The sequence below is a fragment of the Tamandua tetradactyla genome, chromosome 12, assembly GCF_023851605.1.
Source record: "Tamandua tetradactyla isolate mTamTet1 chromosome 12, mTamTet1.pri, whole genome shotgun sequence".
NCBI lineage: Eukaryota > Metazoa > Chordata > Mammalia > Pilosa > Myrmecophagidae > Tamandua > Tamandua tetradactyla.
Genome location: NC_135338.1, coordinates 34,571,461 through 34,599,458, shown reverse-complemented (window position 1 = coordinate 34,599,458; position 27,998 = coordinate 34,571,461). Strand labels below are relative to the sequence as shown.

The 27,998-nt window shown below is 44.7% G+C and overlaps 1 protein-coding gene and 1 long non-coding RNA gene across 2 annotated transcripts in view; one reads left to right on the top strand and one right to left on the bottom strand.

Annotated features, from left to right (window-relative positions):
* Positions 1 to 4,234: 4,234 nt before the first annotated feature.
* On the top strand, positions 4,235 to 19,010 carry LOC143652024 (uncharacterized). The gene is made up of 4 exons (XR_013160366.1): positions 4,235 to 4,342; positions 16,464 to 16,618; positions 17,343 to 17,501; positions 18,400 to 19,010. It is a non-coding gene; the product is annotated as an uncharacterized LOC143652024 (long non-coding RNA).
* Positions 17,148 to 27,998, bottom strand: part of JDP2 (Jun dimerization protein 2) — a 40,724-nt gene continuing 29,873 nt past the window's right edge. The window contains exons 3-4 of the mRNA XM_077123095.1: positions 26,091 to 26,195; positions 17,148 to 18,592 (exon numbers count right to left, since the gene is read on the bottom strand). Of these exons, the coding sequence (XP_076979210.1) occupies positions 18,407 to 18,592; positions 26,091 to 26,195 (291 nt within the window). The 3' untranslated portion in view covers positions 17,148 to 18,406. The remainder of the gene's footprint in view (positions 18,593 to 26,090; positions 26,196 to 27,998) is intronic.

Here is a 27,998-nt window from a genome sequence, read left to right as displayed (position 1 = left end):
TCTCTTCTGGTTTCCCCAGTACCTTCAAAGAGGAAGAGAGCTTTTTCAGAAACCCTGTATAAAGTCAGAGAACTCAAACATTTTGGTTCTTGGGCCCTTAGGAGGTTTCTTCTCATGCAGAGTTCTGCAAATCTAGGTTAATAGAAGGATGGACCGAGTCTTTATTTCAAAGAAAGGCAAATAAGGAGAATAATCGTATCCTTTACATTTGTGCTTTAAATACCTCTCTAAATAGGGCTGAAAGGGAAAGATTCCAGGCTGAGGGAAGCTTGAACAGTTCTCTCCTGCTCTGTGTCTGAAATGATAAAATGGTCACCAAACCACAATGTACTCCCAGCTAAGCTGGAGTTTTATTTTCTCTCAGAAGGAAAGAGCAGGGGTTCCAAGGTCACAAGACCTGGAAGCCCCTCTCTGTTGCCCCTGTATAGGCTTTACCATATTCTTCATCTGCCTTCCCAAGAGACTGTGCTGTCCCTGAAGGCAGGGATTTTGTGGGCCCCTATTTGTCTTCCAGCCTGACAGGAGCTCAATAATGTCCACTGAACTGAATCCAGTGGTGAGTCTTACTTGGTGTGTGACATTGGACAAGTCTCTTGTTTGAGCCTCAATTTCTTAATCAATAAAATGGGGCTTAAAATCTTAACACCCATCCCACAAGTGTCCAGCAGATAGTAGGTACTCAATGAAAGTTAGTATCTGTCCTTTAGTTCACTGGGGAGCCAAATGCTGCAATTTCTTTTTTACAACCAGGCAATATGAGTCAGTGAAACTTAATAATAAGCATCAACCCTTTAACTCAGAAAGCACTGTATTAGAATATTAAAGTTTTGACCAAATCACCATAGATCATCATGTGCAGATGTTACAAATTTCAAAGGACTGGTTCCAAGATGGTCAGACTCTTATCCAGATCGAGGTTATAAAAGGGCTCAGAGAATGGAGAGCTGGGAAAGGAATTTGTAGGGTGATTTCTTTGGAGAGCGCCTTTGAGGTGCTGAGTACTTACCCTCCACAGGTTGGTGGGAGGGAGCTGCTGCTTTCTTTCCCTCAAGCTAAGTGAGGGGGCTTCCATGGGCTACTTGAAGCAGCGGTTATACCTGGCTCAGTCTAAAGCACCTGAGGCTGTCTTGGCAAGGAAAGCCGGAGTGCTTCCCAAGGTCAGGTATGGGCAGGGGTAGCTATACTGGGTCCTGTCCAGCGGGGCCATCTGCAGGATGCTGAGGTGCATGAAAAAGAAGCCGGAGATGAGGAAGATGCTCCTGGCCCAGGTGGAAGGACATGCAGAAGAGAGGTACCTGGGCCCTGAAACCTTACAAGAACCCATTAAAATACCTATCAGAGAAAGAATCAGCTTTAAACATGTAGCCAAGACCAGCATGCCCAAAGACAGCTTAGAAGTCTAAAGGTTCCAAAGAGGCCCTTCCTACAGTCTCACTTCTCTTACTACCTCCTACTCCAGCCCTGGGAGGAACCAGAAACCTGTGAACTTGGAGGTGGAGGCAGAGAGGAGGAGGAGACCAGAGAGGTAAGAAACAGAGAAGAGGCAACCAGCTTTCCTTTCCCCACTGCTGGCTGCTATGGGGGAGGGGGGAAGATTTGAACCTTAAATAAAGTTTAGGTTTTGGATACTATCTTAGACTGGACCTTCTACTTAACAACTTGAGATTGTGGGTGACATGGGCTGTCTCTTACCAGAAGTGAACCAAAAAGTTCAGGCATGCTGGAATTTCCATGGGCCAAGGAAATATTATCTTCATTGGATAAATTTTAAAAGGACAGTGGGTGACAAAGTTTTAGTTGTGTTTTAATTATATCATGAGTATACAATCAAAATAGCCAGCCCTTTTTATGCACCTCGGATTTCTCTACCGCCACTGAATCTGCCGGATTGTATGGGGTGAGTGGCAGGGCAGATCAGGCCACAGCCAGGACCTGTTGCAGAGAGCTCTCTTGCTCTAGGTTCCACTCAAAACTGGCAGCCTCTGAAGTCACTGGCAAATGGGTATCAAACAAAAGCAGTTGGTTCTGTGCCTAAGGACCATAACAGCCAATCCATGGCACCAAGTTTTCAAAGAAAGTTTAATGCTATGCAACAAGTAGGAGATCAAATGGCCTATCCAAAAATCCATCTTTCCTAATCTAAGGAATTCAGGGCTTTTATGGATTCAAACAAGGAGGGGGGGGGGTGCTGGCCTGAAAGGATTATGTGCCCTAGAAAAGCCATGGTTTAATCCTGATCCAATCTTCTGAGAGCAATGTTTCTTTTAATCCCTATCCAGAACTATAGTTTGGGGACTTGATTAGATTATCTCCACATAGATGTCACTCGCCCAATTGTGGGTATTAACTTTGGATTATAGGGAGATGTGAATCCACCCATTCCAAGCGAGTCTTGATTATCTTACTGGAATCCTTTAAAAGAGAAAGCATTTTGGAAAAGCCTTGAGATTCTGAGAGAACGACGAGACAGCCACAAGAACTGCCAAGCCCACGCAGCCAGAGACCTTTGGAGATGAAGAAGGAAAACATCCCTGGATGAGCTTCACAAAACAAGAAGCATGGAGAGGAAGCTAGCAGATGTCATTATGTTCACATGTGCCTTCCCAGCTGAGAGAGAAACCCTGAGCTTGTTGGTGCCTTAACTTGGACATTTTTATAGACCTGCTTTATTTGGGACATTTTCAATGCCTTAGAACTGTAAACTAGCAACTTAATACATTTCCCCTTTAAAAAACTGTTCCATTTCTGGTATAGTGCATTTCAGCAGCTAGCAAGTTAGATAAGGGGGATGGAGTTTTACCATTATAATAGGGCACGTATACACAAGGCTGAGACCATGCTAGAATAAACATTACAACAGCACTGTAAACAGGGGCTGAGACAAGTTGAGCTTCAGTAGTTTCAGTTATTAACTTCTGCCTATTCCATAATATAGAAAGAGAAACATCTATATAATGATGCAATAATCATAATCATTTGTGAATTCTTAACTTCTTGGTTACAGAGCAGTATTCCTAATACTTGTTTATGATGCCTCCAAAATCCAAACAGGTCCTCCAGGATGTAGGACCCTTTCTTAGTGGTGGGTACAAGGAACAATAACCTGTCAGAGGATTACAAGAGATGCTTGAAGGGGATTTCTCAGAAGCCCCAGACCGAAGTATCTGAAACTGTTGAGCTGTGTTCCAGTAGCCTTGATTCTTGAAGACACTGGATAAAGAGATAACTTTTACAATGTGACTGTGAAAACCTTGTGTCTGATGCTCCTTTTATCCAGGGTATGGACAGATGAGTAAAAATATATAGATAAAGAATAAATAAATTGCTGAAAATTAAAAAAAAGAATAAATAAATAATAGGGGAATAAGGTGTAAAATAAATTGGGTAAATGGAAATACTAGTATTCAATGAGAGGGAGGCGTAAGGGGTATGGTATGTGTGAGTTTTTTCTTTTTATTTCTTTTTCTGGATTGATGCAAATGTTCAAAAAAATGATCATGGTGATGAATACACAACTATATGATGACATTGTAAGCCACTGATTGTATACCATGTATGGACAGTGTATGAAGATTTCTCAATAAAAATATTTAAAAAGAAAGAAAGCCCGAGACCACTGGATGACTAACAACTTCATTAGTACAGTAGGCCCCTGAATCCTCAAGTAGTTTCTTTCCCATCTTCTTGCGCAAGGCACTAACATTTTCTACTGCAGGAGCTCATACCAGAAAGCAATGCTCAGGAACTACGGGAAGGTGTGGAGTAGGGAGTCAGTCCCTCCGCAAGAACAGCTATTAAAACAGGCAGGAGCTGTCTACATCAGTCGAAGCTCCAGCGATCAGTAGAACGCCATATAGCATCCGGGGAAGGGTGGGAAGAAGCTGGTAAATTATGGTAAATGCCAGCAAATTGTTTTACTATTTTATTGTATTTTGGGATATATAACTCTACTTCTTTCTTCCTACAGCTGATAAATGCAAATGCATGAAAAGTAATGATAAATCTATGGTTTGGCACATACAATGCAGAGAGATATAACAAGTACAAAAATAGTGAGGGTGGTGGGGCAACATAGTGGCACAGGGAGATGTGGAATTTAGTCATTTCTCTAGAGCAGCTAGTAAATAGCTGAGAACTGTCTGGAACAATTGTTTGGGGACATCTGTGACCAGAGACACATTGTATACCAGTCTGGAACACGTGAAAGGGCTGAGGTCACCACACAATTGTGAGTAAAACCCCTGAACTCAGGGGCTGGTGCCCCTCCCCCACGGACATGGCAGCCTGCTGGAGACACTTCCACATGGGGGAAAGAAGCCATATCCACTAGGAGCAAGGGAAGGTATGGCTCAACCAAGCTCTAATTGTGGTTTTAATTAACCAATTTGATTGACTGAATACAAACTAAGCACAGATAAACCCAGAGAGAGCAGAAAAGTGACCTTGTAATTGGGTCTCTCTCAATCTCTCTCTCTCTCTCTCTCTCTCTCTCTCTCTCTCTCTCTCTCTCTCTCTCTCTCTTTTCTTTCTTTTTTTTTTTTTTAATTGTCCCAAGTAGCTCATTACAGAAAGCCACAGGCATTTTCAATTGTCAGCACTGACCCAGTCAAGGGCAGCATTAAAAGTAAATTGTTACTTTTTGAAGGAAGTAATTTCCTAATGGGCATCTCTTCCCAAGAAAAGGGGGGTTTGGCCCACCTCAAGTGGTAGCCTGCCTTCAAAAAACTCAGACCCCAGGGCCTGGGAATCTGAAAGAGCTTAAGGTTGCCTTACACCTCAGCCACTGTCTCAACCACGCTCCAGGCAGGCTGAGAATTAAATAAACTACACCACTTTATGCCAGTGCAGAGCTGCAGGCTGACAAGCGCCACCTGCTGAGCAGTATAGGAAAAGCACAGAGTCTAGAAGTTTCTTAGGAAAGTCAAGCAACCTGCTAGGTCTCATCCTCAAGGAAACTTGATACTGATTACACCCTCCTCCTGAGACCTGGGCCTGCCTTGTTGGGGAAAGTCTGATTAGGGTCGATCATATTTGGAGAGACCCTCCTCACAAAAAGGTTCTATACTGGCAGAGAAAGAACCAGAAAAAACAAGAGCTGAAAAATTTTGAACAGTTAAATAGAAGCAATGCTAGAGGTCTGGAATAAGTTGAACTGAATACCAAAAAAGCATATTAAAAACAAAGTCAACCAACAAGAAAGTCCTAGGTGAAAGAGTGAAAATGACTTACAGAATAAACTAATCAACAAAATCATATGCCAAGACAAAAACAAAAAATGTGAGTCATACTAGGAAAAATGAAGATATGATCAAGTCAAAGGAACAAACTAACACTTCAAATGAGATACAGGAGTCAAAACAACTAATTAATATTCGATCAAACATGTACAATCAAATTAAAAATTATATCAGTGGGTTGAGGGAAGATATGAAAGAGATGAAGGATGCAAAGAAGACATTGGGTGAGCATTCTTCTTTATGTTGAAAGAACTCAAAACCTTGAAAAAACAAATGGCAGAACTTAATGGGAATGAAAAGCACAATAGAAGAGATGAAAAACACAATGGAGATGTATGACAGCAGATTTGAAGAGGCAAAAGAGAGAATTAGTGAACTAGAGGTTAGGACATCTGAAATTCTACACACAGAAGGACAGGGAAAAGAATGGAAAAATATGAGCAGGGCCTCAGGGAATATCAACATGAAGCACATGAATATACATGTGATGGGTGTCCCAGAAGGAGAAAAGAAGGGAAATGGGGCAGAAGTAATAATGCAAGAAATTATCACTGAAAATTTCCCATCTTTTATGAAAGACATAAGTTACAAATCCAAGAAGCTCAATATATCCCAAAAAGAATAGATCTACATGGACCTACTCCAAGACAATTACTAATAAAGTTATCAAATGTCAAAGACAAAGAGAGCATTCTGAGAGCAGCAAGAGAAAAGCAAACTATCACATACAAGGGAGGCTTGACAAGTCTATGTGCAGGTTTCTCAGAAGAAACCATGGAAGTGAGAAGACAGTGGTAGTACATATTTAAGATTCTGAAAAAGAAAAACTGCCAACCAAGAATTCTATAATTGGCAAAATGATCCTGCAAATTGGGGGAGAATTTAAAGTGTTTTCAGACAAACAGCCACTGAAAGAGTTTGCAACTAAGAGACCAACTCTGCAAGAAATACAAAAAGGAGCCTACAGACAGATAGGAAAAGACAGGAAATAGAGGTCTGAAGAAAAGTGTAGAAATGAAGACTATCAGTGTTCTAGTTTTTTGACTGCTGGAATGCAACACACCAGCGATGGATTGGCTTTCAATAAAAGGGGATTTATTTAATTGACATATAGTTCTTCAAAGGAAAGGCAGCTAGCTTTCAACTCAGGTTCTTTCTTACATGGGAAGGCACAGGGCAATTGCTGCTGGCCTTCTCTCCGGACCTCTGGGTTCTAACAGCTTTCCCCAGGGTGATTCCTTTCTGCATCTCCAAAGGTCTGGGCTGAGCTATGAGTGCTGAGCTGCGAGTGCTGAGATGAGGTATGCTGAGCTGCTTTGGCTGTGCTATGTTGAGCTCTCTCATTTAAGCACCAGCCAATTAAATCAAACATCATTCATTACAGCAGACATGCCTCTTAGCCAACTGCAGATGTAATGAGAAACAGGTGAGGTTCACATACCATTGGATAATGTCCGCAGCAATAGAACCAGGCATGTTCACCTGGCCAAGTTGACATATGAACCTAACTACCACAGTGAGTAAGGGTAAAAAGATGTTCTACATCATTAGCCATCAGGGAAATGGAAATCAAAACCATCATAGGATACTGTTCTAGTTTGCTAGCTGCCAGAATGCAATATACCAGAAACAGAATGGCTTTTAAAAAGGGGAATTTAATAAGTTGCTAGTTTTCAATTCTAAGATCGAGAAAATGTCCCAATTAAAACAAATGTATAGAAATGTCCAATCTAAGGCATCCAGGGAAAGATGCTTTGGTTCAAGAAGCTGAAGAAGTTCAGGGTTTCTCTCTCAAGTGAAAGGGCACATGGTGAACACGGTCAGAGTTTCTTTCTCATCTGGAAAGGCACATGGCGAATACAGTCAGGGTTCCTTTCTCATATGGAAGGGCACATGGTGAACATGGTGTCATCAGCTAGCTTCTTCTGGCTTCCTATTTCATGAAGCTCTCCAGGAGGCATTTTCCTTCTTCATCTCCAAAGGTCGCTGGCTTGAGGACTCTCTGCTTCTTGTGACTATGTCATTCTCTGCTCTCTCAGAATCTCTCTCATTCTACAAAACGTCTCCTTTTTTATAGGACTTCAGAATCTAATCAAGCCCCACCAAAATGGATGGAGACATGCCTCCAGCTAATCTAGCTTAACAACCACTCTTGATTTAATCTCATCTCTAGGAAGATGATCTAATTACAGTTTCAAACATACAGTGCTGAATAAGGATTAAAAGAAGCGGCTGCCTTTACAAAATGGGATTAGGATTAAAACAGGGCTTTTCTACGGTACATACATCATTTCAAACCAGCACAGATACCATTTCATGCCCACTAGAACAGCTATTTAAAAATGAAAAATTACAAATGTTGGAGATGTTGTGGAGAAATAGGAACACTCATTCATTGCTGGTGGAAATGTAAAATGGTTCAGCCACTGTGGAAGACAGTTTTGAAAGTTAAGTGTAGAATTACAATAAGACCTGGCAATCCCACGTCTACCTATATACCAAAAAGACTTGAAAGCAGAGACTTGAACAAGCATCTGCACACCAATGTTCATAGAGGCATCACTCGCAATAGCCAAAAGGTGGAAGCAATTCAGGTGTCCATTAAACAATGAATGGATAAACAAAATGTGTCATACACACCCCCAGTGGATTACTACTTAGCTGTAAAAAGGAATGAAGTTCTGATACATGCAACAACATGGGCGAACTTTAACGGCATTATATTGTGAAAGAAATCAGACAATAAGGAGTTAAAGCTTAAAATAGTATAGTTTCTATTTGGGATGATGGAAAGGTTTTGGTAAAGGATCGTGGTGACGGTAACACTAAATCGTGAACATAATAACAGCTGGATTATAAATCTGAATGTGGTTAAAAGGGGAAACCTTAGATTGTATATATATTACTAGAAAAAAAATTTTTTTTAAATACATGAACTGTACAACATAAACAGTGAACCCTAAGTTAAACCACAGACTACTGTTAATAGTACAATTATTAAAATGTGCTTTCATAATTCTAACAAATACACCACACCAAATGCAAGATCTTGATAACAGAGTAGTTTATGGGAACCCTGTAGTTTATGCATGATTTTTCTGTAAACCTACAACTTCACCAATAAAAAAAAAAAGATGGTGTATAGTTCAGTTTGTACTGATACAAAAATGTGTTGATGGGAAGGTGTTGATTGAATATTGGTGACTGAAAATGCAAATTTTCAAATAGTATACATAGCATGGCTTGATACTACTTATGGAAAATTGTATACAAATCACCATATATGCAAAAATGCATAGTGATCAATGTGGGAGCATAATTCAAAGCTTAACTATAAAAAAAAATACTAAAACAAAAAAAGATAGGCTCCACATGACAATGCTGTGATATTGAACCCTGTGTCCCAGGTGAGTGCTCCCATATCAAAAACACTCTCCCGTGAGGCTGGAGGGAAGTGCCTGAAAGTGTAGAGCTGTGTTCCAGTAGCCATGTTTCTTGAAGATGATTGTATAATGATACAGCTTTCACAATGTGACTGTGTGATTGTGAAAACCTTGTGTCTGATGCTCCTTTTATCTACCTTATCAACAGATGAGTAGAACGTATGGAATAAAAATAAATAATAGGGGGAACAAATGTTAAAATAAATTTAGATTAAATAAATTTAGTTTGAAATGCTAGTGATCAATGAAAGCGAGGGGTAAGGGGTATGGTAGGTATAACCTTTTTTTTTCTTTCCTGTGTTCGTTTTATTTCTTTTTCTATTGTCTTTTTATTTCTTTTTCTGAATTAATACCAATGTTCTAAGAAATGATGACTATGCAACTAAGTGATGATATTGTGAATTACTGATTATATATGTTGATGTTTTATTTGGTTTCTTAATTTTTTAATTAATAAATAAATTTTAAAAAATAAAATAAATTTACATTGAAATGCTAGTGATCAATGAAAGGGAGGGGTAAGGGGTATGGTGTGTATAATTTTTTTCTGTTTTCTTATTTCTTTTTCTGAATTGATGCAAATGTTCTAAGAAATGATCGTGATGATGAATATACAACTATGTGATGAAAAAAAGAATGTTCATGTTGTATGTTGATTGGTTTTATTAATAAAATTTAAAAAATAAAAATAAAAAGAGGAAAAAAAACAAAAACAAAACCCTCTCCCCTTTTCAGACTTACGCTCTAGACCCCTTTGTTCCAAGACCCTCAAGCTCAAACCTCTTCCATATGTGTTTCCCTGGTTCCTGCTAACACATACTGGCCAGGTCCTGTAGTTCCTTCAACTAGTAAGCTGCTTCCTTCCGGAACTGGGTCTATATTTCTTCTACTCGAGCTGTGCAGACACGTGACCCTATTTATCTCCCTAGAGTTGAATACGGCACGGAGGCGCCTGGATACACATCGTGGTACAAGCTACCTAAGAGACTCAGGCGAGATTTGGTTATTAGGGGAGAGGGGGGTTATGTTCTTTGACCTTTAACATCCGTGCTGGTCATGTGACTTGCTCTCAAAATGGAGGTGGGGTAGGCCCTGGGCCCTGAGTTCTTACATTCAGCACGTCCTGAATTTACATTTGGCTGAACTAATTTCGTTTTCTTTTTCCCAAGGCTTCCAAAACAGTTTTTAAAAAAAAAAAAAAAAAACCAATCAACAACTCAAGCTGTGTAATTTACACCATGCCATGCAGGCGTCCCAAATGTTTCTGCATCTTCCACCTGCACCGTCTCCAGCCGCTCCGCTCCCCGCCCCCCCCCCCCCATCTTCCTTGGCTGCAGGGACTGGCCCCACCCCACTGGCTGTCACTCTCATCTGATCTGCCTCCAAACACCCCATCCTGAGGGTCTGCTTTCTGCAGCTACTTCTGATACCAGTTCTAGCCTACGTTTCCCCCAAATCAGTCTGAAACCAGTGCTTGTGTCCAGGTAGTTTATTTGGGAAGTTATCCCAGGGAGAAGGAGGGACTTGGGGAGCGAGCGACATGTAGAGGGAGAGAAAACCAGTACAAGATGTGTTACTGAATCAGCTGCCTCCTAGAGTCCCCCTCTATAGGTCTTGCTTAATCTTGCCAGGTCTTCTGGAAATTCATCTGAGAACTGTTCAGCATGGAAGATTAACCCTCTCTCTTCTCTCCATCCCCACATTGGTCCAGGGTCACCTAACAGCCATTTACTGCCCCTAGTTTAGAAGTTGCATACAGGGAAGTGCCAGGTAGGTGGCCAGGGATGATCCCCAGGACAGGAGGCAAGAAGTCCTGGGCAAGGGCCTGTGGCCAGGCGCTGTCAGGTCACACCTGTATGGAGTTGTTCAAAGCTCACATGGATCTGGTCTTTGTGATAGAAGATTTCAAATAGAGAACAATGGGTGTCCAATACAGCCTATCCAAGTGAGCACTGTCCTTCCCTGCAGTAGCAGGCTAATGCCTATGTGAAACTTTACTGCAAATGGTCCTGAGTGTTAGGCATCACCTCTTTAGGAATTGCTCACAGAGCCAGTTGAGGAGCCACACAAAAAATCAGTCTCAGGCAGGCAACGGTGGCTCAGTGGCAGAGTTCTCATCTACTATGTCGGAGACCCAGGTTCAATTCCCAGTGTGTGCCCATGCAAAAAAAAAAAAAAAAAAAAAATCGGTCTCTCATAGTATTTTGTTTTTAAGCCAAAATAGTATACCCAGCTAAATTAACTACCTTTTGTAATCAAAATGTAGCTGTTCCCAAAGAACAACAATTTGTCATTATGGTGAACAATTCCCTTTTCAAAATTGCAGAAATGTAATATAAAGGAGCAAAACTCACATCCATCTCGTTATTTCATATTTAGTCACACCTTATGTGAATGACTAGGTGTGTAACTGTGAGTATCTATGTGTATATCTGTGTGTTGTGCATGTAACTGTGTGTACATTATATCAGGTATCTATGAGTTAGCCTGTGTGTCTGTGTGTGTTTGTGTGTTGTGTGTGTTGACTATTTGCTATGTGCTACACTGTGCCAGGGACTCCATCCCCTTGGCTCTTACATGGGGAATGGCCTCCCTGGCCTCCAGTGAGAAGGGTCAGTGTTAAGAACCTCCACCTATTGTGCTGGGCAGAACTAATGGTTCCCCAAAGATGCTCAAATTCTAATACTTGGAATCTGCAAATATGTTGTGTTACATGGTGTGCTGGTTTGAAAATTTCATGTACCCCAGCAAAGCCACATTGTATTAATCCTAATCCAATCTTGTGGGGGCAGGCCTATTGTTTAGGGTGGGACCTTGGTAATCAGTTCTTAAATGATGGCAGAGGGGGGCAGAAGTGTGATGTGAGAAAGACTTCACCAACCACTGCAAACTTTGGGGATAGAAGGTGGCCAGCAGCCAAGGAGTGCAGGCAGCCTCCAGTGACCAGAAATGGCCACGAAACAGATTCCTCTCTAGAGCTTCCAGAAGAAATGTAGTCCTGCTGACAGACACCTTGTTTTTAGTCTCATGTGACCCATTTTAGACTTCTAGCTTCTAGAACTTTAAGAGAGTAAATTTGTCTTCTTTTAAGCCACTACATTGGTGGTAATTTGTCACAGCGGCCATAGGGAACAACTAACACACCTGTGAAAGCTAACACACCTGTGAAAATTGAATTTCTATCTTTAAAACACTCCCCTATTGTTTTGCTTCTAGCCCACTGCTCCACTTAAAGGCTTAGTGGAGTGGCATTTTACAATAGGGATTGGATTGAAAAGTCAGCATGTAAGACAAAAATGTGCAGAGTCTTAATTAACCTTGAAAATGCTTTAAATTGCCTTTTATGCAGCTTGCAAGAACTGGGACCCACTGAAGTAGAGCAGACCAGCATTCTCCAGGGCCCCTCAACCTGGAGCACTCTCACTGGGGGCACAGGTTTACTGATGTGATGGGCCAGCTAAATTCCTCCCTCACACTCTTGAATGGTTTCTTTCCCTCTTGGCATATAATTAAATTTGCATAAATTCAATGAGCATATGCTGCAACTCTACCGTAATTTCAGGTTTTGTTTTTATTTCCCGAGTTTGCTAAGGAAAGAACGGAAAAACCAAACTTTACATTTGTGTTGTGTTTTTTTTCTCTTTTTCTTTTGAAATATTCCAAGCATGCTATGCCCAGCCCCCTTCTGCAAAAGGACCACTGCTTGTTCCTGAATTTGGTATTTGTAGCATTCCTGGGCACGTTTTCATATCTCCATCACCCTGCTCTGTGTGTACCTAGAAACAATCAAGTGTCATTTGGTTCACTTAGAAACCTTATATAAATGGCATATTGTATACATCTTCCTGCAACTTGCTTGTTTTCCACTCAACATTATGTTTCTGAGGTTTATCCACACTGATATATGTAGCTTTGGTTGATTCATTTTAACTGATGCATAATATTTTATGAAAACACTATAGGCATGGCATTTAGGTTGTTTCCAATTTTTCTCTATTACAAACAAAGCTTCAATTAACATTCTTGTACATTTCCTTATTCCCCCATGCTAGAGTTCCATTATATACTTATGTCGGAAATTGCTAGGAGCTGCAAATTTTGCAAAATTGCAATTTCCACCTGACTAGCAGTGTGTGCAAGCCCCTTTAATCTGTGTCCTGACCCACACATATTAATTTCTGCCCTTCTATTGCTAATGGGTCTCTTCCTTCTCAGGCCCAAGGTCACACATATCTGCTTAACGGTTGCTCATAGCAGGAGGGCACCCTGAGGCTCAGGGAGGGGACAACCAGCCCAGCACAGCTGGTTGTGGTCAATAAGAAGTCGAACCCAAGAATCTTGGATCCCAGATGTTCATCACCCCTTGGAGACTTGGCACCTGGCCAGAACACAAGCTCTGCAGCTCACCTTTGGGAGAATAAAAGACATTCAAATAATTTTTTACTATGTGGTAAATGTCAAGCATCCATGCTAAGAGAGGGAAAGATAAGTAGCATTTTTTGGAGCTTTATAGTTCACAAAACACCTTCCCATCCATTCCTCATCTGATGCTGACAACAATCCCATAGAAAAGACGGGATGTACAGTTTTCCCACTTTACAGATAGGGAAGTGAAGCCCATAGCTAGTAAGTGGCAGATTGGACTGTGAGCCTATTTGCCCTAAAGTATGTCTTGAAAATGGGTGTCTAATAGCTGGGAATTCCTGGTATGTTCTGTGAACACCTGCTGATTCACGCCAAACTTCCCTGGCCCCTTGTACAAGTTGTCCTGGAAACCGAGGTCCCTCTGCAAACACAGAGCATTGGCTTTTATATACCTGGAATCAGGCTGTGCAATAACATCTTGGCTGTGCCGCTTGACCTCGGTCAAGTTCCTTCCTCTATGGGCCTTAGTTTTCTAATCTGTGGTATGGGAATACTAGCAGGTGTTTGGACTGACCAAGGTAACAAATGAAAAATTCTGACTTTAACACTTATGATGAAGACTACAATTGTGACTTCTGACCATCCACAGGAGCATGACAGAAGTCACTGGTTCTGGATGACTGCCCATGCACAGAGACTATGAAGGGGCTCTATTCTGGAGGTGCTGGCTTGTGGCACCGGGTCACAGGACCAGAGGACCCAGAGCCAGTGGCAGGTAGCAGTCCTGCAGGTCCTCCTATCAAGTCCCCTGAATGATCCTTGGAAGTCCACACCCTCATTTTACTCATGACCTGAAAAGGATAAAGAATTATAGGCCCAGGGTTGACCATGTCCTTGCCACAGCTGAGAGTAGCTGACCCAGCCCTGCTTTGAAGGCAGGACTCAGAGGGGAGTTCACTCCGGATGGGTTCAGTGGAAGGAAATTAGACGAGTGGGTAAGGGGCTAAAGTTGCACAAATGGCCAATTCCCCATTTCCATTTGTTCCAGAAGGTCTCGCTCCTGACTGGGGAAGCAGTTCAAGGTTACTGCTTCCCTTGACACAAATCCTCACCAATAACAAGTCATCTAGCCCCAGTGATGAAAAAGAGAGTACAAGGGATTCGAAGGTAGGAGAGTCATGTTCAACTCCCTGTCCACCTCTTTTTTTCAGCTGAGTGAGCTTTAACTCTTGTAAGCCCCAGTCTGCACAACTATAAAATGGAGCTAGGGGATGCAAGAGTGGTAGAATGGATAGAAGTGAAGGCAGTTCATTAGTGGGTCTATAAGTAATATTACCATATTGAAGGTGAACATGATTAAAAGCGGTTATATAGAGCCATGTATCCCACCAATTAACATTATAAATATAAATAAGTTCTTGCATGAACTACTGAAAAAGTATGAATCTTGTACAATAATAAATAATATTGGGGTATAGGGGAAGAACTACTAGTGCATGCTATGGTCTCTATTTAATGCAGAAGACATCAACAGCGGTAGAATTCTTGCCTGCCATGTGGGAGACCCGGGTTCAATTCCCAGTCCATGCACTTTCCAAAAAGCAAACAAACAAGCAAAAACAAACAAAAATTCAACAAATGGTGCTGCAATAACAGGATATGCACATGGAAAAAGTACGAAATGTGACCCTGCCATTCAGCATACCAAAAAAAAAAAAAAAAAATGGAGAACAGCAGCCTATCCCAACTTCCTCATAGGGCCAGAATATCAAATGACATAACAAAGTGCCTCGTGAACTGTCAAGTGCCAAGTGAATGGCAATGAGCATGTGTCACACTGAGCTGGTCTTGCTCTATGGGGCAGGTTTCCCAGCTGCGGAGGTGAGGTGGGGATGAGCTGTCCCCTGGGTCAGGTGCACATTTGTCAGATAGCTGGCTTGCTCCCCAGTCATGGGACAGACTGGAACTCTATCCTGTCTGCCCAGGAACCAAATCTGGAACTGCAGCCTCACAGGTTTCCCGTTCCAATCAAGTGAGACAATTCAACCATGGGGACAATTGCACAGTCGTTCGGCAACGAATTGAGAGTCACCAGCCTTTGGAGGCAGCGTTCAAATCCCAGCTCTGTCCCTTGTTGGATGGTAACCTTGGAAAAGTCACGGACCCTCTCTGAGACTCAGTGAAGTTGTTGGTAAATGGAGACCACAATGCCTATTTCATGCTGTTGTAAAAGTCACTGAAACAGTTATATACCCAGAAGAGCTGAAAACAGTGACAGACATTTGCTCAACAATGTTCATAGCAGCATTATTGACAATTGCCAAAAAATGGAAACAATCCAAGTGCCCATCAACAGAAGAGTAGATAAATAAAATGTGGGATATATATGGACAAAATGACATCCTGAAGTGTATAGCAACATGGATAAACCTTGAGGACATAATGCTGAGTGAAATAAACCAGACACAAAAAAAGATAGATACTGAGTGATTTTGCTATTATGACTTTGGTAAAGGTAAACTCACAGGCTTATAATACAGAATATAGGGGGCCTAGAGATACACAGAAGCTTGAGATGGGTGAACGGTTAGCCAATGAGATTGAACTTAAGTATAAGGTAATGGATAGAAGCGAAGGCAGTTCATTAGTGGGTCTATAAGTAATATTACCATATTGAAGGTGAGCATGATTAAAAGCAGTTGTATAGAGCCATGTATCCCACCAATTAATACTATAAATATAAATAAGTTCTTGCATGAACTACTAAAAAAGTACGAATCTTGTACAATAATAAATAATATTGGGGTATAGGGGAAGAACTACTAGTGCATGCTATGGTCTATATTTAACGCAGAAGACATCAACAGCACCACAGCAATACCAGGGGCAAATAATTGGGGGGCAAGGACAAGAGTTAAGGGGAGGTTTGGACTTTCTATTTGGTGAGGGTGTGTTTATTAGTGATTTTTCTCTTTGGAGCAATGAAAATAGTCTAAAACCGAGAGTGCTGATGATTGTAGAACTAAGTGAGGATAATGTGAGACATGGATTGTTGACACTGGACATTATGCATGATGCCCAGCAAACGGAGGTGGCTGAAGGATACATTGACTAAGACATAGAATGGCAAATTGTGGTGTATCCATATGATGGAATATTGCATGGCTGTAGAAGGGAACGAAGTTGTGAGACATGCAACAAGGTGAAGGAAACTTGGGGATATTATGTGGGGCAAAGTAAGCCAGAAACAAGAGAACAAATACTGTATGGTCTCTTTTAGAAAATACTTATAAGAAAATCGGGGTCTAGATTATAAGCTCTTAGAGCAGTCACATTTAGTCCAGAGCTGCAAATGTTATTTCTAGATTTTGAGATGCTGTGCTATAAATGTATGACCTGGTATGTCCCTGGAATTTAGCTACCTATGGGACTCAGAGTTGGAGGTCTGCAGCTGTGAAAGTCAGCATTGCCACATACAACAACTGTCAAAGCAGCTGGAAAAGAGATCAGGCATCAATTAAAGATAAGAACCAAGCCAACTGGGTCAGGACTAAGGAAAATCAGAATACAGGGGTAAGGATGACATTGTCTGTATTTTACAACTTCACCTACTCTATGAGACCAAAGGCATAGAGGTTTATTTTGTCCAAAACTTCAATTTTCTGTAGCACATAATCTAACTCAATCTATCTGGGCAGCTCATTTAAACATCTCAAACACATAGAGCCCAGAATGGGAACGAGGATTTATAATTCTGTATAACTTAAGGTAATACCAGAATACATCCCAGAGTATGTTGGGCAGATAATTAAAAAGTATTGGGGGCAGTGTGAAGGTGGCTCAGTGGCAGAATTCTCACCTGCCATGCTGGAGACCCAGGTTCGTTCCTGGTGCCTGCCCATGCCCAAAAAAAAAGTATTAAAAAAAAAAAATATATATATATATATTGGCAAAGTCCCTTGAGTGATGGGAGAAAAAAATTGGGAGCTATTAAACTTTACCACTGGGAACATCCCCAATACTATCTCAAATACTAGAGACTCCCAAGTTAAAATAGGCCAAGCCCTTGATCTTGAGGCTTGCTTTTGTGAAGCTTATTTCTGTAGTGGAGAAGCTAAACCTACCTATAATAATGCCTAAGAGTCACTTCCAGAGAACCTCTTTTGTTGCTCAAATGTGGCCTTTCTCTCTTTAAGCCCAACTCTGCAAGGAAAATCATTACCCTCCCCACTACATAGGACAAAGTCAATACTCTCAAATGGTAACTTCAGTTTTCCTTAATTTCTCTGAGCTTCAGCTTCCTCGTCTGTGAAATGGGTGTATTAACACTTACCTGGGAGGACTGTTGTGAAAACTAAAGGCTACCGCAGATGCTCCAAAACTTCTCTGACACTTCAGACCCTTGAAGATGACACTGTACCCCCATTCCCCAGCAGACACCACGGGAGGCAGTGGGGTAAGTAAGAGTAACATTTACTGAGTGATACAGGACTGAGTACTATGAAGGGTTTACAAGGATGGAAATGCACCCCACCCCCGCCCCGGCCACCCCGATACCCAGAAACTACAGTACTTGGGAGTTACACACAACGGCCATAACTGGTGGATATCTGTTCGTAACAAACCAACCATAGCATATTTATACTGTATCACATCGAGTGATTATAGAAATCCATATATATATTGCTCGTATAAAATCTTTTTTTTTGTAAAAAATATTAAAAAAAAAAAAAAAGAAAGTATAAAAAACATGTGCATTTGAAAGCACTGCCAGGACAGCCAGTCTGTAAACATTCGAGTGAGTATGTGCTTTGGAAGGGCGCCCGCGCCTCAGTGCCCACAGCAGACTCCAGCAGGGCCGGTGAGGGTGCACCCCAGGATTGCGGCCTCCCCGGCAGGGCAGGGCAGGGCTGGACCATGGTGGGCCCCACATCACGCCCCTCTCCAGCTTGGCATTGGGGTCAGGGGTCAGGGGTCATACGTACTGCAGTTTCACTCTGAGTTCCGTCCCCAGCCTCGTTTTGGTTCCAATGCCTGGCTTTTCCCAGCTGCTGGGGGTCCTTTGGGTGGGTGCCCAGTGAAGAGGCAGGCACCGTGTCCTGCCTCCTCGAGCTGGGCCCCAGGCAGGCCAGCCCCACCCGCAGGTCCACTTTGGTCTCAGCGCTTGGTCCCTCTGGGTATCCTCAGCCTGCTCTTCGCCAGGTGGGGCTGATCTGAGTTCCACAAAAGAAGCCCGGCCGATGCTGGCTGTGCTTGAGCCTCGGTGTAAAGTTTTTTTACGGATCAAGGAAGAGCCCTCTGGACCTCTCCTCTTCCTTCTTCATCCGTCCTCCCCTTCCTCTTCCTTCTCCCAGCCCACGATCACTTCTTCTCCAGCTGCTCCAGCAGCGGGTTGCCTTCTGACTCGGGAGTCTTGACGCTGTCGGTCCGGACGATGCAGGTGGGACGATGCCGGTTCAACATCAGGATCAGCTGCTGTCGCTCCTGCTTCAGCTCCTCGATCTGCGTCTTCAGCTCCGCATTCATGAGCTCCAGCCGCTCAGATTCCTGTACACAAACACATACAGACAGCTTTATGCTCTGGGGCGAGGTGCTGCCTGTGGGTGGAGGCTGGCATTTCCCTGTTTTCTGTCTGCTGGGTTCCTACTGGAGGAAGCAAAGAAACGCTATTGAGCCCCAGTGTTAACTGACTTTCTGTAGGCAGTACACGACAGACCTGTGACACTGGACTTTGTCACCAGTGGGATGAGCCCAGATTCTGTCCAGGGACCAGCCCTGCTCCTTTCCCACCTCTCTTCCCTCACTCAGTATACTCCTCGCTGTTCCTCATTTGCCCAAGAAACAACAGGTGGGAAAAGAATAGAGGCCAAATGGATCTAAAGCAGGTCCATGGAGGTCCTCAGGGGTTCTGGGCACCCATGGATGGCAGTGCAATGGTAAAGTGCTTTGATGTGTGATAAACGTATGTTGGGGATATTTTGGCCCATGATATCAACAAATTCAGTATGGTCATGCAATTCCTCTTAAAACATGTACTCCCTGCTATAAGGCTGTAATTACCTAAACAGCTTCTTCTTTATCCCCTGTAATCTAGCAGATTTGCATGCTGGGAGGCAATCGACAGCCATCCTTCTAGATCCAAAATGAGGTTTCAAATAGACCTCACATGAGATTTCCAATGAATTGCCAGCTCACTCTGAGAGGCTCCAAGGAAAGGAAAGGCTGCTGGGGTCTTCATCTAGGGGCAGAGTGCTTATACGTTCATAATGTGGACAGGTAATGGACATATCGATTCAAAGCTCAAGGGTCAAGAGAGTAAAATAGAAAAGCATCCCAATGATTTTTCTTGGATTGCATCTAAAAGCTTGAACCAGTTTGAAAGAGTTGAATCTTATTCAAAGGCCAGCAAAGTTTCAGACCAGTGGTTCTCAACTATGGGATCAGTTTGTTCCTGTGGCGATATCTTGCAATGTCTAAAGCCTGTTTGGTTGCCATAGCTCAATTCAGGTGGTGTAACTGGCATCTAGTAGGCAAAGGCTAGGGATGCTCCTAAATATCCTACAATACACAGGACATCCCCCCATGACAAAGGATTATCCAGTCCAAAATGTCGATAGTGCCCAGGTTCAGAAACCTATTTCAGATGAAAAGCAAGCTGAGGTTGGAACTGCGTGTCTAACGACCGGACAGCCCGGGCCTGGCCTGGGATTATGAGCTCCCCCTCTGCCTGGTGGGACATGGGTCAAGCAGCCCTCCTGCGGTTCTGTTTCCCTCACAGCAGGCAGCCTGACGGAACTGTTCCCTGAGCTCATCTCTGAGTGGAGAGCACGAGCACCTGGGAACTCAGACCCGCTCAGATGTGCAGGCCCCGTGACCAGACACTGAGGGAACAGCTTTGTGCCTCAAAAAGGAAAAAAAGCGCCCAGGAGGGAAATTATTAAAAGGTAGCTATGGTGACTGTTACTTCAGCGGGCTGAGGCACAACAGGGAAGCTGGCCTGGTCCACTGTTTACAGAATTCTGAGGAAAGACCATCTCTAAGAGCCAGGAGGGACCCCACATGAAACAGTAAGAGTCCATGTCCCCTTGGGCTGGGAGCACTCAGGTGTGGCTCTTAGCCACCGGCTCACTGCTCTCTGGGTCTGACTGGCCCGATGACCTTGGGAACGTCTCACAAACTCTGACCAACCAGTTTCCCCCAGCCAAAGGTCTTAGCTTCCTGAGCCTCTCTGCCTCTAGCCACCTCAGTTTAATCCATCCATGTATGAGTATTTGCTAAAGACCACTGGGTACAACGAATGCTCTGGGGGAGTCCAGAGGCCCCCGAGCCCCTGGTACAGCCCTCATGGAGCTTCCAGTCCAAGGGGAGGACGGAATGCAATCGGCAGAGCAGCACTTACTGAGTGTCCACCCACCATCCAGGACTTACAAGACCTTCAGAGCAGGCTCAATGGCAGGGTCTAACCTTGGCCTTGAAAAACCCAGTTCCGATTGGGTAGAGATCAGGGAAGGAATTTGAGTGAGGGAGCCCCAAGTGAACAAAGACACAAACATGGGAAAGCTTAAGAGAGGAGATAAAAAAAAATTCCAGTTTGGCCATAGCTCACTTTAGGGTGTAAAGCTGGGAAGGTGGATTTAGAGACAGACTATAGCTCTGTGAAAGCACATAGGATTTAGAACCAAAATCTGGAGCAAGTTTCTTAATCTCTCTGAGCCACAGTTATTTCATCTGTGAAAAGGGAATTTTCATGAGTTTTGAATAAGTGAACTCACATGGGAAAAACACTCTGTAAGCCAAATGGTTAGGGAGGCTTTAGGATTTTCAACTTGAACCCTAAGCAAGAGAACAGTCTGAAGGAGAAAAAGGAGAAGAGAAGGAGGAGAGGGAGGGAGGAGGGTTAGTAAGAATGAAGAAAGAGGAGGAAGTGAAGGAGAAATAGAGGTAGCATTTCTTGAGAGGCAGTAGGTACAGACATGCTCCCTGTACTTCACATGCATTCACTTGTTTCATCCTCACGGCAACCTTTGGAACTTGATACGATTTTTCTCCCCACTTTACAGATGTGGCTGCTATGGAGAAAAAGGGTGAGTTTTTTTGGTGATGTCTGAGGGGAGGACCCAGGAGGGTATGGAGAGGAGGGACAAGTTGTAGACAGGAGTCAGGGCAGGCCTCCTCCCAGGGCAGCCGGAACGAAGGTGTGAAACACGGGACTGCCATTTTGAATGAAGAATTGGCAGGTCTTGGGGACTACCTGAATATGGAGGAGGAAGGACACAGCACCTGGCTGAAGGGTCCAAGGTACAGAGTCTGGGAGGGGTGGAGGAGCTGTTCTGGAGCGTGGCGGGGAGGGGCACAGAGGGGTTTAGTTTGAGGCACCGTGAGTTTGAAGCCGAAGCTGGCCATCCAGGAGAAGAGTCAGATCCACACAGCCCTACTTACAGACCCACCTTCTTCACCTCTCACACATCAAGCCAACCCTACATGTGAGCATCTGCAGTACACATACACAAAAGGACCAGTTGTGTGGGGCAACCTGCTTTACACCTGCATTTATGATTGGAACAGCATTATAGTCTGTCAATTTAAAAATGTGTACAACATGGAGGTATCTGAACTCTGGTTGTCTGGCCTCCAGGATATAACTAACTGCTTTTTAGTTTTAATTCCTTCTGTACTCGGGGAGCTATTGATTGGGGCTACCTATTTAACTGTTGTATAAGTATGAATTAAGTTCAGAGGAATCTTATTTTTTAACCATAATTAAGGAAGTGGTTTGTGGTTTTATAGCAACTATTACTAGAGCTGTTTCCTAATTAATTAAGGAGCGTGGGCTAGGATCTTCATGTGTTAATTAGGAAGTGAATAACTGCTTACATGTTTGTTATCGTTTTGACTTCTAGTTGATATGTACTGCCCTAGAGAAAATGAAACCATTTGTCATCTTGGAATAGAATTAGCACCAGCGAAGTTTCTGCCTCCCACCCTGTAGTCAGCAAAGGCAACAGAAAAAAAAAAAAAAAAGCAAGCTGAGGAGCTGAGCAATCTGGGTTCTCATCCTGGCTGTGTAACTTTGGCCAAATCGCTTCCCCTCTCTGGGCCTTGATTTCCTCCCAGAAAATAAGATGATGAGGCCAGGCAACCGCACGCATTAAGATTCCTGACTATAAAAAATGCTACCCTAATGCATTTAAAATAGAATTCCACTGGCATGCAACTTTCTGTAAGAGCTGGGAAACTGCCTGGTGTGCCTTCAGAGCCCACCGGGGCTCATGTCCTGTCTCTGCCACTTGCTAGCTGTGCCACTGTGGGCATGTTTCCCAATTTCTCTGAGCCTGGGCAACCCGGGATAGGGCACTGGTTAACAGAGGAGGCCCTGAGGTCTGGTCCTCACTTGGCCACTGTGCGACCTTGAGCAAATCCTTCGTTCCTCTGAGCCTCAGGGTCCCTGCCAATGGAATGGGGCTGCCTTGCCTCCTTCCAGAGCCAGTGTGACCATCGAGGAGACAGCGACCATGCAACAGGCAAACGCCAGGTAATGCTATCACTACAGGCCCAGAGGCCCCGTGTTAGACATGGTGGCAGCTACAAGGGCCAGAGTGATAAAAGGGAGAGGCCTTAGGGACTGCTGCTCTGGACTGCAGATGGGAGGTCTTGAGGAAGCCCCAGGGCCTGAAGGAAGAGTGGGGTCCTGGCCCAGGCGGCAAGTCTCGGCTGCTCCAGGCAGGCCAGCTCCAAGATGCAGCAAGAATCTCCCAGGGTTTGATCTGGGTGTCCAGGGGTCAAGTGTGGAAGGGCGACTTTTTACATACCTACCTACACAGCTATATATTCCTTGGTACCTTTGAACCTTGTAAATGTTTCACTTATTAAAAAATAAATTACTTGAAAGGGAGCAGTAAAGGGTATAGAAAAAAATAAGGGAAACAAAGGTTAAAATATATTAGGTAGATGGAAATACTAGCAATCAAGGAAAGGGAGGGGAAATGGGTACGGCATGTATGAGTTTTTTTCTTTTTTCTTTGTATTTCTTTTTCTGAATTGATGCAAATGTTCTAAGAAATGATCATGGTGATGAATATACAACTGTCTGATGATATTGTGAGTTATCGATTATATGCCAAGAATGGAATGATCGTATGGGAAGAATGCTCGTGTTTGTATGCTGTTATGTTTAAAAAACAAAATTAAAAAATTAAAAAAGAATCCCCTCCAGGTCTGTGGGTACCGACTGTTGATGGAGACCTCTGCCCCATGCCCTAGACCTCACATCCACCCTCTGCTTGCAAGGCCAGCGGAGAAGAGAAGGATGTGGGAGTGAGAGGGAGAGTGGACTTGGGTCCAGACAGACCTTCTCAAATCCCCTTCCACCCCAGAGAACACACACTTCCCTTCACCCTCACAGCTGCCATCTGCTGTCACTAGGACTACACAACAGCCATGTAGCTCATCTCCCTGCCCTACTCTCGTTGCTCCAGTCTGTGACCCAAACTGTAATCAGAGGGCTCCTTTAAAGATATGTCTCTCTCCTACTCAAGCCCTTCAAAGGCTCTTAAAAATTCATCATCCTTGTGGGGACACTTGAGAGTGAAAGACGGTGCTATCAATAATTAGGCCAGGACAACAGACATGAACTGGGTCTGTCCCAGGCAACTTTGGGATACAGGGTCACCCTACATATTAAAGGTCTGCTCCCCATCTGCCTCTCCATTCTCCCACTTATACTCTAAAATCCAGTCATACTGACATTTTCAATTCTTTAAGGCATCCCCTCTCTTGCCTCTGTCTTTGCTCGTGCTGTTCCTGGAACCCCTTGCATCCCTGTCCTTCATCTCGCCAGCTCCTCTTCCTCCTTTATGCCTCAACGTAAGCAACTCATCCTCAGCCTAGATGAGGGGAGGCCCCACTGCCATATGCTCCTGGTTCCTTGGCTTGCCCAACAAACACTTAGCATACGCTACTCTTTCTCATTCCCATTAATCACCCCACCCCCCCGCAGACATCAAGCCCATTATCCACCATGCAGGAGTCACTCAACAGGCACTTAGCGGGTAGAGGATGGATCAGCAAATGAATGAAAGAATCTCAGCTCCACCACTCCACTAAGGCATGATCTTGGACAAGGGACTTGACTTCTCTGAGCTACAAGTCAATCTCTCAAATGGGGACAATAGATACTCGTCTCGCTGAAATGTTGTCAGGATTAAATGAGACACATGTAAAGCCTGGCTAGCAGTATGTGCTCGGTGCTGCTGGAATGAGAAGAGCAGCTGGTTCTGTGATTTGGGTACTGACTATGTATGACTGGTGTGCTGTCCACCGGGGCACAGCTTGCCTGCTCACTGGCTGATGCCCCTGGAAGGCAAGGATCTGATGGGAAAGGTCTCTGTTCCCTCACCCAGCTCTGCCCATGGCAGGTGCTTGATGCTGACTGAAAATGAGGTGCATGACTGTCCGTCCCTCATGAAGGCCCATGTGAGACATGTCTTAGAAACTCTAGAAAACTTCAGCCCTATGTTATAGTACCACTGTCTCTTGGCTCCCTTGGAAGTCCTGCCTCCAATAACCATTCCCCTGCCCTTGATGCTTATGCCATGGAGGCATACACAGGGCCCCGTGCTGAAAACACTCCTGATCCTCACCTCAGAATTGCTCTCTGCTTGGTGCAAGCCTGAGAAAAGACCCACAGACCACCCTTCCCCCCCCCCCACAATGTTAGATCACACCAAGGCCAATCCCAGCCTTATCTCTCCAGCCCCTCCCTACCCCGAGAAGGGACACTGTCTGCTCCTCCCTGTGTGCCCCTAGAGCACCTGGCACAGTGCTGGGCATTTAGAACACACTTAAAATTATTTGTTGAATCAATGAATGAACAAATGAAGAATGAATGAATGAATGAAAGCCAGTAGAGCAGAGTGTTAAGAATAAAGGCTTTGAAGTTAACCTAAGGCTTAACTTAGTCACTGAGAGACCTTGGTAAGTTACTTAACCTTGCTGTGCCTCAGTTTCCCTATCTATCAAAAGAGGATAATAAAAGTACCTACTTCATATAGTTACTATGAGAATAAAATGAAATAATATATGTACAACACTCAGCACAGTGTCCAACTATATAACTGGGTGCAACTATTGTTAATTATCGTAAACTACAGAATCATAGCTGAACAATTATGCTATTATTATATATTATTCCTATTATTATTTAGTAATGAAAAAATTATTGGGGAGTGGAGCCGGGTGACAACTGGCCTGGTCATATTCCCTTACTCTCTTCTACCATTTTTCAAGATACAGGGAAGGTCAAAAAGACAGGACTCATGCCGGCCATGGTGGCTCAGGAGGCAGAGTTCTCGCCTGCCATGCCGGAGACCTGGGTTTGGTTCCCAGTGCCTGCCCATGTTAAAAAAAAAAAGACAGGACTCAAACACCCTGCTTGGCACATTCAAATTAAAGGGCCAGGATGAAAAGCCACGCTCAACTGACATTTGCATGCAGGGCTGACCTCTGTCTCCCGTGGGTAGCAGCAATAGCCATGGGGCTCATCTTCAGTGGGGCCAAGAACCGAACCACCTGTAGCTAAGGGAAGGAGTTTTCCTCTGTGCAAAATTAACCAGGGCCAGACTGTGCCATGCCCACTGCTCACACACATGCCATTATCACCTCGCTTCATTAGCCCCCACAACAGCTACTGAGCTACCGGGGCACTAAAATAAGTGTTGCCAGTCTCAGGTCATATAGGTCCATCAGCACCAAGGGTCTAACCTCAGTGGAGAACGTGGCTCCTCCTGCCTTGGCTGGGCTTCCTGGGGACCTGGGGGTGGGGGTGGGGGCAGGAAAGACTGCAGGCTGCCTTGGTTGTTTGGGTTCAGGGAGGAGGTGGCATGAGAGGAGTCAGGGAAGAGCAGAGAGGTGAGGCTGCCTGGGCAGATGCCAGCAGGTACGCATGGATTCAGCAGGCATCTGATGACATTTCCTGGTCTAGAAGTCCACAAGCCCACCCCCAAAAAGGGGGCAAGCATCCCCACCCCCAACCAAACACCGTGCTCACCCGCTGCAGAAATTCCGTCCGTTCCTTCTTCTTGTTCCGGCATCGTGCAGCAGCAACTTTGTTCTTCTCCCGGCGCCTTTTCCTTCGCTCCTCTTCCTCATCTAGCTGTGAGGGGAAAGAGCCACCAATTAGTCATCAAAACCGAAAGAGCCATAGACAGATGGATGGACAATTCCCCCTTCCTATCTCCCATCCCAGCACTGATCAAGTCCATGGCCTCCCAGACCAGTGGCCTCTCAGGGGACGCACTGGGAGTGGGTGGGCATCTCTGGGAGGCGTCAGTGTCCCAGGAGGGCAGGGTTGTCAGGGGTTAGGAGGGCCTGGAGCCCAGCATGTCTACCCATGCAGAGGTCGCATCAAACAGTGCAGTGATGGCTTTGTCTCCTGCCCAGCCCAAGCCCTCTGGGCACCATTTTCCAGGCCAGCAGTTCCTAGGCACTTCCTTTAACTATGCGTGGGACCTGGTCCAGCTTTCACATTCCCGCCTCCACCTCCTCTCCCTACCCAGACTTACCTTCCCCCCTCCCCTCTTGCCTTCTGCTAGGAGTTTAACCCTCACTGCTCCTCCGCACCCAATATTCCTCCCCCTTGGTCCTTCCAAGCACACGGATCTGCTTCCTCTTGCTGCCGAATAGCCCCCAGCCTCCTCCCTCTGCTTTAATTCTTCTCCCTGTCCCTGCATGTCCTTCCCCTGGGATACCCACCTGAGAGGGAGAGATGGAAATCCAGGAGCTCCCTAAAGTGCCCGGCAGAGAATGCAAGCTGAGGGGCCTCCTGGGTCTCCAGGCTTGCTCCTCCCCCAGCACACATTAGGAAATTCTCCAGGTGTGAAACAGGGCACACGAAATGATGGGAAGGAAACTCATAGCCCACCAACCCTGACTTGGCGTCAAAGCTGCAGTTATTATTGTTTCACTAATACTAATAGCAAAAGAGCTGTCATTTGCTGCTGACTTTGCAAAATGCTTTAAACCTAGGTCATTTAATCACCAACTTAATTCACATAATCGAGGACTTTGAGGAAGGTGCTATCCCTCTCCCATTTTACACATGGTAAGACTGAGGCTCAGCAGCTTGATTTGCCCAAGGTCCTACAACAACCAGGAAATGGCAGAACCAGGATTTGAACTTGAACTCTTCCAGCTTCAACATCCCTGTAGATGACCACTGGGCTGCAGAGCCCCTGCCCATCAGGATCACTTTGATGCGATACCTCTTGCTGACCGTTACCAACCAGGAAAATCTGGTGGACACTCGGAGCCAGCTAGGTAGGGGACAGCCTAGAGGTAGAGGCAAGGCCACTGGAGGAGTCACTGGATTGCCCTGAGCTTGCCAACTCTCTCGCTTCTTGAGCCAAGGGGTGACTGGCAAGCCAAGGCTTGGAACAAGGTCTCAGCCGCACAGGCTTTAGGCCAGGAAAGTAAGCAGCCTCTCTCTGTGCGCTCCCAGCATGCTCTAGGGCTCAGGACGGAGGGCCTGGACCTGAGACCAGCACCCATGCCACGGGCACAGGTCCTGGCTGAGAAGCCCCTTTTCTCCTCCACCACTTCTACGCTTCTCTCTGGCTCACTCCTGCCCTGGCTGCAAGGCAGGCTGGAGAGGTGCCTTGTCAACACCACCACGCCCAAGCACCACCCAGCCCCTTGGCCTTCTCTGAAATGGAACCAGAAGTGACAGCTCCTCTGGCTGACCTGCATCTGAGAAAATACAAACCTGGCCGAAATTTTTTCCGCCCAACCTCGACCTCACCCCCGCCCCCGCTACAAGGCCAAGGTAACCGTGACAACTTGCAGAGGGAAGGAGCTGGAGGAAGTGGCTGGCGGTGCAATCTCCCCTCGGCCAGAAGGTTTTGCCCACAAACTGCCAAGGCATTGTGTGCAACCTGGCCACCCCTGGCCTCGCAGGGCC